This window comes from Engraulis encrasicolus, chromosome 6, assembly GCF_034702125.1.
Source record: "Engraulis encrasicolus isolate BLACKSEA-1 chromosome 6, IST_EnEncr_1.0, whole genome shotgun sequence".
Taxonomy (NCBI): Eukaryota; Metazoa; Chordata; class Actinopteri; order Clupeiformes; family Engraulidae; genus Engraulis; species Engraulis encrasicolus.
In genome coordinates, this window is record NC_085862.1 from 44,466,855 (window position 1) to 44,484,463 (window position 17,609).

Below are 17,609 nucleotides of genomic sequence, written 5' to 3' on the forward strand. Positions count from 1 at the left end.
GGAGAGCAGTCCTGCTGGGCGGCAGACCAATCTCCCCGATGTCGTTATTTCTGCACCTGTAGATAGCATATCAGACCAATCAGCTGCAGAGAAGAGCCGGCAGTCCAGCTGGACATGCCGTATACGTATCGCCATAGCGCAAACTCTTCCAACCTGCTAATTGTCTGTTTTATGTTTGATCTTTTTTTCCCTCTCTCTCTGTCTCTCTCTCTTTTTCTCTCTTTTCACTTTCCAATGAAAGCTTCAAAAGCGAGAAAGGACTTGCAGGGCATACATGAAGGTATCTGAGCTCTTCTCTTCCACCACTGCTCTCTCACTCCCTCCCACTCCCTTCTCTCTCTCTCTCTCTCTCTCTCTCTCTCTCTCTCTCTCTCTCTCTCTCTCTCTCTCTCTCTCTCTCTCTCTCTCTCTCTCCCTCTCTCCTTTCAGACTTACACTCTTCGCCTCTCTCTGTCTTTCCACTTCCTCCACTCCACTCGGTCGCATGTGCAATTCTTTCTTTTCCTTTTCTTTCTTTGCATAGTGCGTCCTTGTCTGTGCTGTTGTCAGGTTGTGGTTGCTCAGTCCCTTATTTCCAGCGTCCGCAGGTGTGAGCCAGCGCCAGTGTCGCAAACTAAATGGCAGACGATTCACTCCTACTGATTTCCTTTTCTGCAGATTCCGGGCCTTGTTTATTCTTTTCTGTTTGTTTGTTTGTTTGTTTGTTTTTGCTTTGCTTTCTTTCGGTGGTTGTTGTGTGTTTAAGGTTGCAGGTCATCTGCTGTTTCTGCCCGACTCTTTCATTTGTTGATTTCCAAAACCTTCACACTTTTCTCCTCTCTTCTACCCCCACGACTGGCACTTTTGAAACCTCGGCTCTCTCTTTGTATTCAGGAATACGCTGCGCAGATTACACCGGCTTAAAGTGGCAAGCAGATACGTTGGGTGTAATTAGATTGGGAATGGCTGTAATACTAATGTCTGTGACTCTGTGGTTGTATTTTGCATGCTATTCTCTCTACCCTCTCTCTCTGTACCCCTTGTTCCATTTCTTTTCCATTTATTGGATTGTTTTTTTTTTGCTTTATTGAGCTGCCAGGTCCAGATACTTGTTGCTCTTTTTTATACCCAAAGCTGAACCGCATCTATGCAGCTGAATGACCCTCTGTGCCAGTTGTACAATAATTATGTTATCCCTGTTATTATTGTCATCTGTTTTGATTTTCAATTCATGGTTTGTATGAGTGTTTCTCTGTGTTGCTGTGTGTGTACAGTATGTTTGTGAGTGCGTTATATCCCAATAATAGCCTTGCATGCGTCACAGTGCCCAAGTACTGATGCAAAATAGCCCATTGTGTTTTACATTTAACAATTGGGTTAGATTTAAGCTAATGCTGGAGAGTGCTTTCTTACACAATTAGTACAATTGTATCTCCTCAGTTAGCTGCTGGCTGTATGTAGTTGCTTCTGTCGACAAAATGCCAAGCATGTGGGGACGTATTGTAGCTGTTACTTCATGTTTCTAACGGCTTGGTACATCTGCATTGGGAGCCTGTGGTAGCCTCAGAGCCGTTAGCTGCATCGTAATGAACCTGGCGCACAATCTGCTCTGATTGCCCTCGTTATTGATGTCTGCTAAATTGCTGACTTTGGCGTTGCTTTTTTGTGTGCGTGCAGGCTATTGTAGACACAGTTGATAACCTCCTGAGGCCAGAGGCCCTGAAGGCCTGGCGAGATATGAACTCCACGGAGCAGACTCACGCGGCAACCATGTTACTTGATACGCTAGAGGAAGGAGCCTTCGTCCTCGCAGACAATCTAATGGAGCCAGCCATCGTGAAAGTACCGGCTAACAATATAAGTATGTACAATTTAACATTGAGACTCATCACTCATTCCATTTCCATTTCAGTTTCTAAGGGTTTTCAGCAACTCTGCGTTATTGTATAAGGGGCGATTGGTTTGTTATGCCAGTCCCTATAGTTTTAGCAGACATGGTCTTTTGTAAGTAATAGGCACACCATGTCCTGTGCGATTCATTATGAACAGCCACTTTTGTGCACACATGAAACGTTTCGTTATAAGATATGGGATTTTTTTTGGTTCATGGACCATGATGTAATGTGTGCTGTTTTCTCTCAAATCTAGTTCTGGATGTCCACGTGCTCAGCACTGATGGGCAGGTGCAGGATTTTAAGTTTCCACAAACGAACAAAGGAGGAGTTTCGATTCAGCTGTCGGCCAACACAGTGAAGCTCAACAGCAGGAATGGTGAGGCCCAGTCGAACTGCTCCTGTTCATCCAATGTTTTTATTCTGCAAACTGCTATTGGCTCTAGAGAATCAGTTTTTTTTGTAAATCAGGGATTTACACATGTTCTGAGCAGTTAATATACAATTGAATTGTTTCAGACAAGCCAGAAAATTAAGGCTAATGGAAATCGTTAGTGTAATTAGAATGTTCATTTAATCACCCATTGTTGGATGATAATAAATGTTTGTGACTGTGTTTTCTTGTTTATTTTCTTCTATTTCTACAGGAGTTGCTAAGTTGGTGTTTGTTCTCTACAAACACCTCGGGCAGTTTCTCAGCACTGAAAACGCCACAATGAAGTTCAATAATGACATGCACGGACGCAACCACTCTGTGGCAGTAAACTCGGACATCATCGCAGCCTCAATCAACAAAGAGTCTAGCCGGGTCTTCATATCAGAACCTGTGCTTTTTACACTGGAGCATATTGATGTAAGTGTTGACCTAATAAATTCAAGAGTTAAATAGCATCTCGTAAAATGTGCTTAACCTCACAATGAACCAAGAGTGTTGATCTTGATCATTTTCAGAGTTTTGAAAACCAAATGCTTAGAGCAACACAAAACAATTTTCCTTTTCAATAAGCTATTATTTGGGAGTGAATAATCTCATTTGAACTACAGAGAGAACTTACTGCATGTAGGTCAGAAACGCTACATCCTTACTGCATGGAGGTCAGACAAGCTAATTCAGAAGTGCTCGTTACCCTTCTACAAGTTAATGAGCCTGTGAAGCGAGTTTGAAAAAAAAAATCTTTGCTTTTCTTGCTTTGAATCAGTTTGCTTTGTTTCTAGTCAGGGTTAGGGTTCTGAGGCGTTCCACTGAACACAAATAAAAAGGCCAGCTCTGGGATGTATGCTGTTTTGTATTATGCAGTGTAGCTGGTAGATTAAATGTACAACACAAAATGAGATTATCTGAGGGGCACTTGTGCAGCCTGTCTAAAATTGACAGTGAACTTCTCAAAGGAATGAAGTCTGAGTTAAATCTTCATCAGTAGAAACAGACCCATTCTTTTGATGTGAGATTTTTTTTCTTTTCCTCTGAGCAAGCCAAATGACTATTTGAGACATTCCACCTGAATAAACAATGGTTACGTCAATCTAATTTCCTGTCACTCCTATGTAGCATTTTACAATAATGGATGACAAAAACGCCCTGACATTTTGATGATGACTTTAAATGCTTGCTTTTTGGATTGTGTTCCAGACGCAGCACTACTTCAACTCCAACTGTTCGTTCTGGAACTACTCGGAGAGAAGTATGACAGGGTACTGGTCTACGCAGGGCTGCAAGCTCGTTGCAGGAAACAAAACGCACACAACCTGCTCATGCAGTCACCTGACCAACTTCGCCGTCCTCATGGCCCATCGAGAAGTCGGGGTAAGATATGTGTTGCATTAGAAGCCAAGTAACGGCACCATTGCATGTACTGTAACACACATTTAGGCCTTTTATCAGAGTTGTATAAAGAAGAAGTAGACGTACTTTTACAAATGTAATTAGTAGTAGTATGATATTACAAAGTTGAAACCATGTGATATACCACTTGTGTTGTAATTACATCTGTAAGAGTACTTCTACTCTATACAACTTTGAGTTGTCTCAGATCCGGGGGGGTTTCACTCACACATGGCTCATATCCGATCTGTGTGACGACAGTCTAAACAGTGAAAACCCATTAATTCTGATCGACTGATATCAGACACAGTTCCGTTTTTAAATCAGATATGGATTGGATATGTTCATGTTTACACAGTCTAAACAGTCACTTAGAGAAATGATTTCCAAACTTAAGTTGCCACTCCGTGGTGAGTAAACATACTAGGTAAATGGCAGAAGTTCCAGCTATATATTTTCTGCAGGGGACACATTTGTATTTTTTAATCAGTATTACTGTCGTCATTGCGAGTGCTGCCTGGCCATTTTAGAATATTTCATAAAGTTGGCTGTGGCTATTGGCTATGTTTGCAGCTATGTAAACCGGTCCCAAAGAAATGTCAATAAGTTATGAGACAGACTGTAAAGGTCCTGATTATTAAAGGTTTGTGGGCTCAAACTTGACATCGCAGCATCAAATATTCAGCATGGTGTATGAAAATAGCCCAGCCATGCTGTTATTTTGTCTCATACGAAAGAGAGACTGGCCACAATATCCTCAGAAAGTTCATCTTGGACATTTTTTCGAGCATGGTGGGATGACATCACGTTTTGCACTAGCAGACGTGGGCCAGAATAAACAGCATACTTATTGGAAATAATTTTTACTCCGGATATGTACCGACAACCTTTGGATATGAGGCGTGATAATGGTGTTTGATCTCCACTTCATTTCTGGCCATTGAGTGAATGTGCTACTTCTGGCATTTTTTGACTGCAGCTGTAGGGCTTTGAAAACAGCAGGTCTACAGGGGCAGCCAATTTAGGAATATCAACAGCATCAGCATCGAGGTCTAGTAAGAGATGAGAATTTAATCATCTTAAGAATGTAACCAGCCATAGCAACCGCAGATGTGGTGCACCTTAGCGAACTGGAAAAGAATAGTGTTTTGTGACATTTTTACTCTGTAGGCTTGTCTAAATCAAACATAATTATCCTTTGGTGTTATAGGAGGTGTGAAGCAATAAAAATGATGAGCTTTTGACCTATAGAAAGGTGAAGCTGAAGTAGCTAATGAAAATCATGGGTGCTGGTCATTTGAGAGCAGAGCAAAGTAAATGTCTTTCAACTTCAGACTGAATATATTTTTGATGTATTTTTTTTTACTCCATTTCTACGAGTGAATGTCTATTTTATGGTTATTTCTATCTGTTTTAGCAATGCAGTGTGTCATGATTAGGCATATTCATGCATCTGATTGCTTTCATTCAGCGGCTGCAAACATTCTGAGCAAACTTTGCCGACGTCGGCTAGTGAGACACACACGTAAACGATAATGAGAAATTGTGACAATTTCAGACGAGAGGAAATAAGACCTTCCAGACGTTATCTGATGCTTGGGCACTAAACGAGAGCCTCGTGACTTTTAAAGGTTTTCATTTCGAAGAGTCTCTCCCAGTTTGACAGCTAATAAGTTCACTTGAAGTTGTAGACAATGGCTGCAGAGGCACAGCAGGAAGCAGGAGTCAATTGTCCCTTATGAGACGCTAATTGAGGTCATCTGATACACCCAGTCATTGATTGATAGCAGCACAGCATCCATTTCCATGTCCACCCACCCCACCCTAACCCCACCTCACCCCCCACCCTACCCCCAGCAGTGGTGTTCATTTTTCTGTCTAGTGCTGTCTGAAGCGATCCATAAGGGCCACCAAGAAACACTCTCCGTTTTTTCCCCTTTAATTGACAATCCGGTATATTAATTTCTTCCGTCTGCCATACTCCTGGCCATGCAGGGCAAAGACGAGGTACACGAGCTGCTGTTGACGGTGATTACGCGGGTGGGGATCGCCGTCTCCCTGGTGTGCCTGGCCGTCAGCATCTTCACCTTCTGCTTCTTCCGGGGCCTCCAGAGCGACCTCAACACCGTCCATAAGAACCTCTGCATCAACCTCTTCATCGCCGAGTTAATATTTTTAATTGGTATCGACATGACGGAACCCAGGGTAAGAGGGAAGATTGTGGAAAGATTCTGCTATTGATCCCCGAGATTAATTTTCTGTGCAGTTCATCAAAATAAAATATACCCTCCTCGTCTGAAATTGAGGAGAGCTGCTCAATTTTCGGTCGGCAGGAGATGTTTTTTTTTTTTTCATAACGGCAGGGGATAAGAAATGCTTGAAAGGTGGTTGAAAAATTTAATCAAATCCATGTACCACGTGACAGTGAGCAAAAAATACACAATGAAGACCGGCTGGTTAGTTGTTATCATTATACTCACAAAAAACATACTGTTGAAGAATGAATTTACATGTAGTTAAAGTAGTTGGTCTCCACTCGTTCAAAAGCACATCTTAGGAATAACTGAAAAAAAATATGATGTGTTTGACGAGCCTTATGTTATACAATCTTCTCTCAAGGTACTAATTATTTAACACTGACTCATCCTCTGGCAAGAAGCAGAAAACAAGAGAAACCGATTTCAAAAAGCCTGTCAATAGCAAACAGTAGATGAAAACTACCACTTATCTTTCCTAAAAAACATATCATGTGGATTTTTAAGGGAACTAAGCAGGCCAACCTTGCCTCTCTGAAATGAGCCGTCTACTGTGTAGTTAAATAGTTCTTAGATGGACATGTGTCACATTTTGTAAGCTATTGTATTGTAGCGTAGAACAATTGTGGGCCCACCATCCATGTCTTTTTTGCTTGCATGGTCCTGTACATATTCCGATTGCACAAGAGTTCTCTTTTGTCTGTGCCATACTCTCATACAGTTTTACGACAGGATTCATATTTGGTGAATGTAGCCTGAAAGCATGGATCTACTGCATAGCTGCAATGTAATGGGGATTTTTGATTAATTCATAAAAATTGACGGTTTCTAGATTGGCTGTTCCATCATCGCTGGCATTTTACATTTCTTCTTCCTGGCGTCCTTCGGCTGGATGTGTCTGGAGGGTGTTCAGCTCTACCTGATGCTAGTGGAAGTCTTCGAGAGCGAATACTCCAGGAAGAAATACTACTATGTGTCTGGATACCTCTTTCCCACCCTCGTAGTCATTGTCTCTGCAGCAGTGGACTACCGAAGCTATGGGACTGACAGAGCGTAAGTGGAACAATTTAGGAATGAAATGTGATTAACCTGGCATCTTGTTGCTTGGAATAACCTGTAATTGTTTGAGTTAAGTTTTATTTGATTCTTTCATTGTGTGATTGTAAATGCAAAGTTGGTTTACAAAGGGATGATGCGCTTCAATTGAATTGCCCGTGCATAAGCATTGGTTGATGGTGATAAGGCTGTTAAATTACAAATCATCTGAACACCAGTCATTGACATAACTGAAGTCAAGGCAACAAGACGACGGGGCTGGGTTAAGTTGAACCAACAAATCATTTATTATTTTATTTATCATGCACTGACCTCTAAGTCCGTCCTTACAGTTTCCACATGTGCAATCATGTGCTGAATGTTTCCTTACTAGGACCGGACAGGAGGGGAATGTCATGACCGCAAGCTTAAGTTCCACAAGGATTAGGCCTGTTTTGATAGTATTACATGCTACTTTTTCTTCCTGATTTTTCCAAGTATGTTGATCCAAACCATGAGCAATCTGATCTGTTCCCATGGCGAATGTGAAAAAAGTAACGTCCCTCTTTTCGCTGTGATGTGTTGGCCACTCTCCCGCAATGTATTTTTGTCATTAATGTGCGCTCCAAAGCAGTAGTGTTTCATCCCCGTTGTTTAGACTGTTTATTTTGTTACCTTGCAGCGGGGTAGTGTTTCATATGTAGCCTAGGCCCGCTGCGGGTTCAGACAGACTGCATGGGGGAATAGGCCTCTTTAAGTTTGCATGCTCGAGAGTGAGAAATGAAAACACTCACAAGTCCTTGGTGTCCACTTTATGCAAACTTTCCTGGCTAAATAAAACCAGAGGTACCCCCTCCCCCCTCCCTTCCTACTGCAACTTAATCTCTTCCTCCTGTTTACATTTAATTTTTCCAAAAGAGAAACCTATGTACACAGCAGCTGCTGCAGCACAAGAACCATGAGGATCGTTGCAGGCTTGCACCCCGAAATCAATGATTTTCAGGGTGAAACAGGCCTCCTGGGATTGTTTCCCAACTCCATACCATGAATGTTCAATTTCAGTTACTGTAGAGGTCACAAAAGGCACTGGTCAAAGCAAACCTGCACTGACATACTACCATTACTGCACCCGGCAGAGTGAGAAAAGTGAATTGCAGCAAAGCTGGGTGCACTTCAGTGTGGGAACCATGGTAAACAAACAGCTAGCCGATCGCTAACCTGATAATATCTAACCCATTCTGTGTTAAAGTAACGCTAAGCACTTGTTTGTCGTTGGTCAAGTTGGAAGCGTAATTGTCTCTAGTAGGGAGTTACAAATAGACAGTCGATTTACTTAGTTTTTACGCAGATCTCACCCATGGGAAGCAGCACCGACAACTACTGTACCTGCTAGGTTATAGGTTATAAGGTGACGAAATACTGAAATGATTTTGGGAAAATGCTCTTTTTTTAAGATTTGAAAAATAGTGCTCAGTGTTTCTGTAGCACAGCTTGCCTTACAGTAGGTGAAGCAGAATTACAGCATGAAGCAGCATGAAAGCATTGATGTCAGACAGCGAGCCACTGACTTCCAAAACCCATATTGTGATCTATTAGCATGCTTGTTACTTTATAGCGTCGCAAAAGCATACAAATAACAAAAAGTGTGAATACAGTTATCTTAGCCAATCAGTAACGGAGCTCGCTGGTGAGTTCTACGTCACCACTCTCAACTGTTTGGTGATTGGCTAAACACTGAGAGAACCGAGCTCGAGGCTTTTGCCAGACGATGTGCGGAGCCAAAATCTTTGGGTGGAGTACATGGATGGCGTCGCCAGGCAAGTCCAGCCTGTGTGTGCGTGTGCGTGTGCGTGTGCGTGTGCATGTGCGTGTGCGTGATTTTGTGTGTGTGTGTGTGTGTGTGTGTGTGTGTGTGTGTGTGTGTGTGTGTGTGTGTGTGTGTGTGTGTCTATGTCTGTGTGTGTGTGTGTGTGTGTGTGTGCGTGCGTGTGTGTGCGTGTGTGTGTCTATGTCTGTGTCTGTGTGTGTGTGTACGCATGTGTGTGCGTGTGTTGGCGCTTGGTAGCACTGCCCTTTCTGGGAGCTGCCCTGTGTGTGTCCTCTGCTTAAGGGCTCTCTGGTGGCCTATGTTGGGGAGGTGCTTTCTGGGTGGAAGTGTTTTATGGACGCCGTTTTGTCTGGCTAATTAATGACAGTCACAGGCAGAGCTCCATTAGGCCTTCACCCACTGTCCCCCTTTTTTCCACACGGGAGAATTATCCGCCTCTGCAAAGCAGCCACGTTTTTGTTTTGCCTTCCCTCTCTCCTAATGTGACGTCTTGTGATTTTTGTATCCCACAGTTGCTGGCTGAGGATGGACAATCATTTCATCTGGAGCTTCATCGGGCCTGTTACCTTCATCATTATGGTAAGAGGAAATAGATATGCTGCATGTATTTTATTACTTTAATCTCTCTCTCTCTCTCTCTCTCTCTCTCTCTCTCTCTCTCTCTCTCTCTCTCTCTCTGTCTCTCTCTGTCTCTCTCTCTCTCTCTCTCTGTCTCTCTCTGTCTCTCTCTCTCTCTCTCTCTCTCTCTCTCTCTCTCTCTCTCTCTCCCCCTCTTCTTTGAATGTGTGTTTCTGTGAAAAGAAGTCCATTCAATGCTTTCTGTATGTTTTTTTTCTCTGGTGATCGTAAATGCCATGGCATAGACATGTTCTCTGACAAGATCCTTTCTTGCGTGTAAATGGAGAATGATGTCTTCTCCCTGTACACACCTCCTTCACCATTTCAGCACATTTGCCAGAAATGACAGAGGCTTGACAGTGCTTCAAAGCAGGCGTAAAGAAATCATTGTGCTCCAAGTCACTTTGTATATGTATGAAAGGTGGGGTGGTGGGGGTGTGTGGTGTGTGGATCGGAGTGAATTGAGACAGGCAGCACGCTGTACTGTATATATTCATCACTAACGTGGCCTAGGTCTATATGGGTGAAGGCCACACCATCTCACGCTGACATATGTACTGCTCAGCCAACCAATTATTTACTGGTTGTGGCATTATTATCTATGAACAGATCACTGAGCCGTAGACCAGACGAGAGGGCCGGGGGGACTGTGCGGCTGCATCCACCCCACATCCCCCCTATAAAAAATGAAATAGCCCGAGGTTGTTATTGGACTAACCTTTTGAGCAGCGGCCCTGTCTATCGGGGTGTCCTCTAATCTTTCCCCGTGGTGGATGTGTGACGGTCACTGAGAGGAGAGGAGAGGAGAGGAGAGGAGAGGAGAGGAGAAGAAAATAGAAGAGAGGAGAGGACAGCCAAGGAGAGAGGGGAGGACAGCAGAGGAGAGAAAGGGAGAGGAGAGCAGAGGAGGAGAGGAGAGGAGAAGAGAAGAGACCAGAGGACAATAGAAGAAATGAAAGCAGATGAAAGGAAAGGAGAGCAGAGACATAACTGGAGAGGACATGACAGCAGAAGAGCTGTGAGGGGATATCAGGGGAGGTTAGAAGTGCAGAAGACAGGACATGAGATGATAGGAGGGGAGAGGAGAGGACAGGGCCTGAGATGAGAGGAGAGGAGAGGAGAGGACAGGGCCTGAGATGATCACAGAGGAGAGCAGGGGACAGATCTGGACAGGAGAGGAGAGGAGAGGAGAGGAAAGGAGAGGAGAGGAGAGGAGAGGAGAGGAGAGGAGAGGAGAGGAGAGGAGAGGAAAGGAGAGGAGATAAGATGAAAGGAAAACAGTGCCGAGGATAAGAGGAATGGAGAGGATAGGAGACGATAAGACAGGAGAGGACAGGAGAGGAGAAATGAGTATTGTGTGTCCAAAAGTGTGTTAATTATCAGCTTTATGGGCCCATCAACAGTCCCCTTGACCCCTCCCAGCCCCCATTTCACCCCCCAGCCAGCCCTCTCTCGCCTCTCGCCAGACAAACTGCTGCAATAAGCAAGTGCTTGCTCGTGAATCTTTATTTGGTTGCTATGTACTGTATGTATGTTTGTGTGTGTGTGTGTGTGTGTGTGTGTGTGTGTGTGTGTGTGTGTGTGTGTGTGTGTGTGTGTGTGTGTGTGTGTGTGTGTGTGTGTGTGTGTGTGCGTGTGTGCGTGTGCGTGTGTGTGTGTGTGATGATGATGATGATGATGATATGATGATGATGAGATGTACAGTAAGCCAAAGGTCACTCTGGACCACTTCAAACACACACACACACACACATACGCACGCGCGCGCACGCACACACACACTGTGTGGGGAAAATAATACCACAAATGTCATTCAGTCCCCCAAGACACAGCCTGGTGCCAAATCAGGCCAGGCATTATCTATATGTGCACTTCCCTCCGAGTTTCTCTCATTACGGACCTGACTGGAATGGTCTACTTTATTTTTTCCTCTCTTTCTTTTACTTTTCTTTTTTCTTTTCGTTTGGTTTGTGAGATGGCCATCAGTAGATCTGCGCTGGTCACCTGTGCCGTAGCACCCCTGCAACCCCAGGTGCGTCTGATTTATTGTTAAGTCTTAACGCCCGGACAGAATAGGAGGATTTGCAGTTCTCGCGGAGCTAGCTCAGGCTGTTTCTCTGTTTGCTACGTTTTGACAACGAAAGATAAAGTACAAAGGTAGGATTCCCCCCGGGGGAGCAGTGCAAACTGGAAGGTTTTCCTTGAACTTCCGACCCTGATTTTCTAACAAATTGGCTTCGTCCTTGTTGATGAAGGTGGTGTGGTGGATGAAATTGAGAAGAAAAAAAGGAAAGAGAATGAGAGAAAGGAAATGAAAGAAATGAAGCTGAGGAGAGCCTGCGGAAGTAGGAAAGCAGGCATGCCATGTCCAACTCCTTGGCAAGTTGATCCTGGAGAGATGGAGAAATGGAGGAGTGAGTTCTTCTTCTTCTTCTTCTTCTTCTTCTTCTTCTTCTTCTTCTTCTTCTTCTTCTCCTGTCCTCCTCCTCACCCATCACCACCATTTTAGCAGTTCTTTGTTCTGTGGCTTGTCCTGAAGCCAGACAAAATGTAGCTCTTTGAGGAGCCCTTTTGGAGGCAGAGACAGGACCTAGGAGCCTGCCCCGGCATGGTGCGTGGTTGGTTGGTTGGTGTGTGCCTGCCTGCAGGCGGGCCAGTTGACGCAGGGGTATTAGCTCGCTGGAAGAAAGGAACATGGAAGTAATGAGAGGTTGGAAACCATTAGTATGCTTGAGCAGTTTTAAACACGGGGGCTTGGATCATGACACGTCATGGGCTGTTCTTGTCATCCGGACAGCTCCATCTGCACTGTAAATATTTCATCCGGTTCACCGGGAGTTCACTCCTGCTGCACTACCGCTGCAAAAGCTTTTCTTGCCTGGTCCCAGGGTGGCAGGAGGGGGGGGCCTGTGCTTGGCTAACTGCGCTGATTCACAGAGGCTGGAGACTTGGATGAGGAGTCCCTCCCTCCCTCCCTCTCTCTCTCTCTCTCTCTCTCTCTCTCTCTCTCTCTCTCTCTCTCTCTCTCTCTCTCTCTCTCTCTCTCTCTCTCTCCCTGTCCCGGCCGGCCTGCCCATGCGTGTGCGACAGCAGCAAGGTAACGCCAGACCCAAGGGAAGCCAGAGTGAGAGAGGTGGAGGAAAAATGTGTGTGCGCGCGTGCGTGCGTGCGTGCGTGCGTGTGTGCGTGTGTGCACTGCACATGGAGGGGATGAGTGGGCGGGAACACAGTGTGTTTGGGCGAGGTTGCTTGAAAGGACTCTGTCCCAGTGCACTGTCTCACTGGAATGCTGTCATCACTCCTAGATGACTGCTGGGGACTGCTGAAGACACTGTCGATGGCAGTAGAAACACACACACACGCACAGAGAGAGAGAGAGAGAGAGAGAGAGAGAGAGAGAGAGAGAGAGAGAGAGAGAGAGAGAGAGAGAAAGTAAATACACGTATGCATGCATTGAAAGCGCAACATTCAAATCTTAGCTACAATGTTTGGCATAATGGATCTGTATTGAAGTCATAACTGTGCGTCTTTTTCTCACAGAATATCTTTTGCAAATAGCCCCAGCTAACAGCATCAGTGTGAATATTGATCCTCTCTGCTGTGGTGGTTGGTGGGAGTTGGTGGTGGAATGTAGAAATCGTATATTTCTTTGAATGAATAAATGAAAAGAGAATGAAGAGAGCCTGGTGATGGAGGGAATATTTCACACGTCTCATCGCATTAGGGTTTGCAAAGTCGCCTTTTGTGTTTGCAAAGATGTCCAATTATTAATTCATGCTGCAAATAATAACGGAATAAATTGCGGTGGTGACATTCCAGACAACAAATTTGTTTGGAGCGTGGAGAAAAAAAACTGTTTTCGTTTGTTTGTGTTTCTTTTGGTCTGCGCAGCATGGCCTAGACACTACTTCTGATGCTGTTGCATCTGTTGAGGCATTCCATTAGGTTTCCAATGCATTTTCAACCTCTTATTGATATAGAATGACACTAAATTGGCGCCAGACTGCTAGACGGGGGTCCCGCGACAGGCTAAATACACATTAAATTAAGCCAATACGTCAAGCTCATTCTGTTTTTATTGCCGGCTAATTAACATCCTGCTCCAATTGTACTGCTTCTTTTTAATGTATCCGAATAACAAAGGCATCCTTTCTCTTGATTTGTTTCCACAGTTAAATCTCATCTTCCTGGTCATAACCATGTATAAAATGGTCAAGCACACTACTTCACTGAAACCTGACTCCAGCCGGCTGGAAAATATAAAGTAAGTGTTTTTTTCTTTCTTTCTTTGTTTCGCTGTTGGGTTTTTGTTGTTGTTGGGTTTGCGCTGGGTAACGTCAGATGTTTCGTTTCTCGTAGCAGATGGAGATTTTTGACTGCAGTGCATTTTATCCCACAGACAAAAAAAAGCATTTTCGCATTCATGCTTAGGCTTTTTTTTCTCATACAGAATGCCTCTGCTTCTCCCATAGCTCCATAGCATTATATGGAACTCCTCTGTGCTGGTTGTAAAGCTATTCCAAGTGAATTCTCATACATCATTTTCCTCCCAGTGTGTTTTAGTTAATTTGCAGTTAAGAGAGATGACAAAAAAACGCCATCCTTTGAGACTGCATTTTCTGGCTTTGTTGTATTAGGACAGAAATCCTTTTTTTAAGCCCTCTGTGCATCTCCAGAGCGCTGACGCAAACACAGGGCATGGATGCAGCTGGGCTGGGGTGGTTTCGTGTTGGGTTAGGTTCGGGTGGGGTTGGGGTTGGGGTTAGGGTTGGACTGGGCTGTAATGGAGTTTGGGGGAATGCAGGGGGGGTCAGACAAACCTGGACATATGTCTCCACTGAAGAAAGCAGTGTTTTGAACCAGTTCTGTTACCTCCCAGAAGGACATGGACATAGCTTTCTTCCAAACAGGGGGAACGGAATGATAGATGGTGCTATCTGTTCTCATTTGCAAAAGCATGGGCATATGACTTACACACAAGTTTAGGCAACACCACAGGCTGTGTGCCTCATGCTTTATGGTGCGCAACTGGGTGACAAACTATGTTGTCTGGCTTAAGGAGGCACACAGGTGAAAATCCAGTTTACTATACTGCCTTACAAAGGCAAAGAGCAGTAACTACGCCAGCATTAAAACAGAGAAAATGGCCTTAAAAGTATTGGCATTAGGATGGATATTTGCCGTTACTGCAAATTTGACATAGCAATATCTCTAAAACGGAACATATTTTGACCATACTGCTTTGTCACAAGATCATTTTGACAAAATATGTAGTTACTGCACTTTGCCTTTGTAGGGCAGTATAGTAGGGCTATTTTACCACAATCCTGTGCTTTTCTAATTAATTCTTCTATGAAGTGTGTATGCGTGCATGTATTGGTGCGTGCCTGCGTGCGTGCGTGCGTGCGTGCGCGCCTGCGTGCGTGCGTGCCTGCGTGCGTGCGTGTGCGTTGACCTCTGAGTCTCATGCTGCATGATGAAACCTGTGTTTGCTTCTGATACAGTTCTAGCAATTTTGATCTTGTAAGGGGGGGAAATGTGACAACACTACATGATAGGCAAAGGACCACATGTAAAAAGAGAGCTTTATCTATGTTCAATGAAATAACATTAGATGCTTTGAAATAATAACATAATATAGTACAAAGAATTCTTCATGTATGCAGAAGAAAGATGGACTTTGATGAGTTGAATCAATGAAGTTGAAACACTAACTACATGAAAGCATAGATGAAAGCAAAACTGCATTAAATCATAAAAAAATATTGATCTTTTGATCATGTACATGAACACTGTTAAAGATTATATTAATTTGTGCAAAGAGTGGTACTAGGACATCACTGCAGGTCCAAAAGACATGGACAACTCCGGCAAGCTCTGCCCTGCAAAAGCATACAGGCAGAAAGAGCACATTCTTTACAGAAATATCAGGCTATCTGTATATGTGCATAACACCGGACTGAATTTGTTTTGAAACGTTTTATAAATGTTATATTGAATGCTGACTTTACAGCACAGACTTTGTGTTGTACTCTAATTGCATACCTTATTTCCTCCTGTTAAGAAAGTGCATAAAAGCAGCGCCACCGTTCTACCTGCAGTGTGTTTCACTGCGCGTGATAACAGCTTTCAGGGCATTTTTCCCAGTTTCACTGTAGGCATGCCGTCGCCACAGCACTTTGCCATTGTAGGGCAGAGCTGTGTACGTGGGTGGTTGGGTGGTTGGGGGAAGGGTTGGGGGGATGCAAGGTGCCGCTTACTCACCAGTTTACCCATGGACACTACAATGTAGGAAAAGAAAGCAGGTGAAATTGTCCGATCCACCTCAGGCTTAATGTGCACCTGCACTGCGCAGGATAGCAATCGATGCACCTTCTAAGCCTGACACTACAACATCAACTTCTGACAAGGTCAACTGGATTTTTTAAATAATGGAACGATTCTCAAAAGACAACATTGACAATATTGACATTGCTTTCCGTGCTTTTATTTTACTGTTTGACTACTGAAGGACTCACACCTTTTCCCATATGATACTTTCCATTCTGTTTGAGCTTACACATATGGATTTTTCCCCGTCTGTCAGGGAATGGTCTTCAATACACTATAGCTGTAAACAGTCCATGATGCCTCACAAAGGTACAACTCACTCGTCTCCAAAACAATTGAAAATAAACCTCATCGGAACCTCATCCTTTCACCATCACGTGATTTACAAACGAATTGTTGTGTTTCTGTGGTAACTTTAAGTGTTTAAGTTTGTGGACCTGCCCAATGTTTTCCCAAAACGTAGCATGAAGGTCCCTAACTTGTTATCACACGCTAAGCCTATCCTGCCCGTTTCATTAAAATAGACCGGGCACTGGTTCCTGTTCACAAACAGATGTGTTGACATACAGGCAGGTGAACAAACGGAGCTAGAAATACATCCTTGTTGGCTTTTGGCGTTTTAATTGTGAGTGTGCTTGGAACATCTGACTGCAAGCGGGTCATGTAAGGCTGTAATATCTAATTTATTACTTGCGGCCATTTTTGCAGCGCATGGTTTTTTATTTTTAGCTGTGGTTTCTTGTAGTGGTGAAGGTTATTTTTTTCTTTTCTTTTATTGAGCTCTGTTATCTTTTTACACCATGGGTTTCTGACCACAAAGCCTTTCCCTTATCTTATTTCTATCTGTGAAGTCACCGTTAGATTACAAACTGATTCAACTGGAGAAAGATATACAGTTCAAAGCAAGCATACATTTTCTCTCCTCTCAACTGTTTTATGAATCTTTTCCCAGAGGTTCCATAGCACTCACAAACAGAGATATGAGAAGCTTTATATGTCATTTACATCACACACGCACGCATGCACACACACAAACACACACACACGCACACGCACACGCACACGCACACGCACACGCACACGCACACGCACACACACACACACGCACACACACACACACACACACACACATACACACACACACAGCAGCAGCAGCAGCAGGTGAAGAGACATATGGGTCTGGTGGAGCAAGTCCAGATCTCACAGCCCCAGTCACTGAGACCAAGAGTCAGAGCGGTGTCCCCTCCCCAGGGACAGGCCAGAGACACCTGAGGCCAGTTACCATGCTGCTAGTTCCTGCTGGTGCCCAGTGCCCATGCTAGGCCGACCGTACCCGTCCCTTCCACCCCCCACTGTGCCAAGTCAACCAAGCCCCTTTAGCCACACTGTGCCATGCCAGGCCAGGCCAGGCCAGCTAACTGAGGCCCCCTTTTTGCCCACAGCCAGGGAAGCCGACAAGGGGGGACAAAGGGCTCAGCTGTCCCAGGCCCAGGGAGATGGGGTGCCCATACTTGGGTCCTCATTCCATTGAATGCATTGGGCAGGGGGGCCCTTTCAGATGACTTTGTCCCGGGCCCGGCCAAACCTGTCAGCGGCCCTGCCGACAGCCATAGACTTGCCCACTGACTTTACTCTACAGCGGCGGTGCGGTTCCTCTTCTCCTGCGGAAAACCCACATCATCCTGCTGGAATACCATATGCATCAGCCAGCCAGTCAGTCCCTGCGCACAACACGCCATTTTATTCTCATGACAGGGATCAAGCGTTGTTTATTACACGCAAAATATGCCGTGGATGTGACAGTGTCTGCTCGTTGGAAGAGATGAAATTGTCCATGAAATCGCCCCAAC

General features: G+C 44.5%; 1 protein-coding gene across 6 annotated transcripts in view; it reads left to right on the forward strand.

Moving 5' to 3' along the window:
• The window catches only part of adgrl2a (adhesion G protein-coupled receptor L2a), a 113,825-nt gene that overhangs the window by 83,363 nt on the left and 12,853 nt on the right, over nt 1-17,609 (forward strand). For 5 of the 6 annotated variants that reach the window (XM_063201722.1, XM_063201728.1, XM_063201726.1 and 2 more), the window contains exons 9-17: nt 242-280; nt 1,657-1,840; nt 2,128-2,250; nt 2,519-2,724; nt 3,502-3,675; nt 5,689-5,898; nt 6,781-7,001; nt 9,324-9,390; nt 13,602-13,693. In XM_063201722.1, the coding sequence (XP_063057792.1) occupies nt 242-280; nt 1,657-1,840; nt 2,128-2,250; nt 2,519-2,724; nt 3,502-3,675; nt 5,689-5,898; nt 6,781-7,001; nt 9,324-9,390; nt 13,602-13,693 (1,316 nt within the window). The remainder of the gene's footprint in view (nt 1-241; nt 281-1,656; nt 1,841-2,127; nt 2,251-2,518; nt 2,725-3,501; nt 3,676-5,688; nt 5,899-6,780; nt 7,002-9,323; nt 9,391-13,601; nt 13,694-17,609) is intronic. The other variant, XM_063201724.1, reaches the window with a different exon arrangement.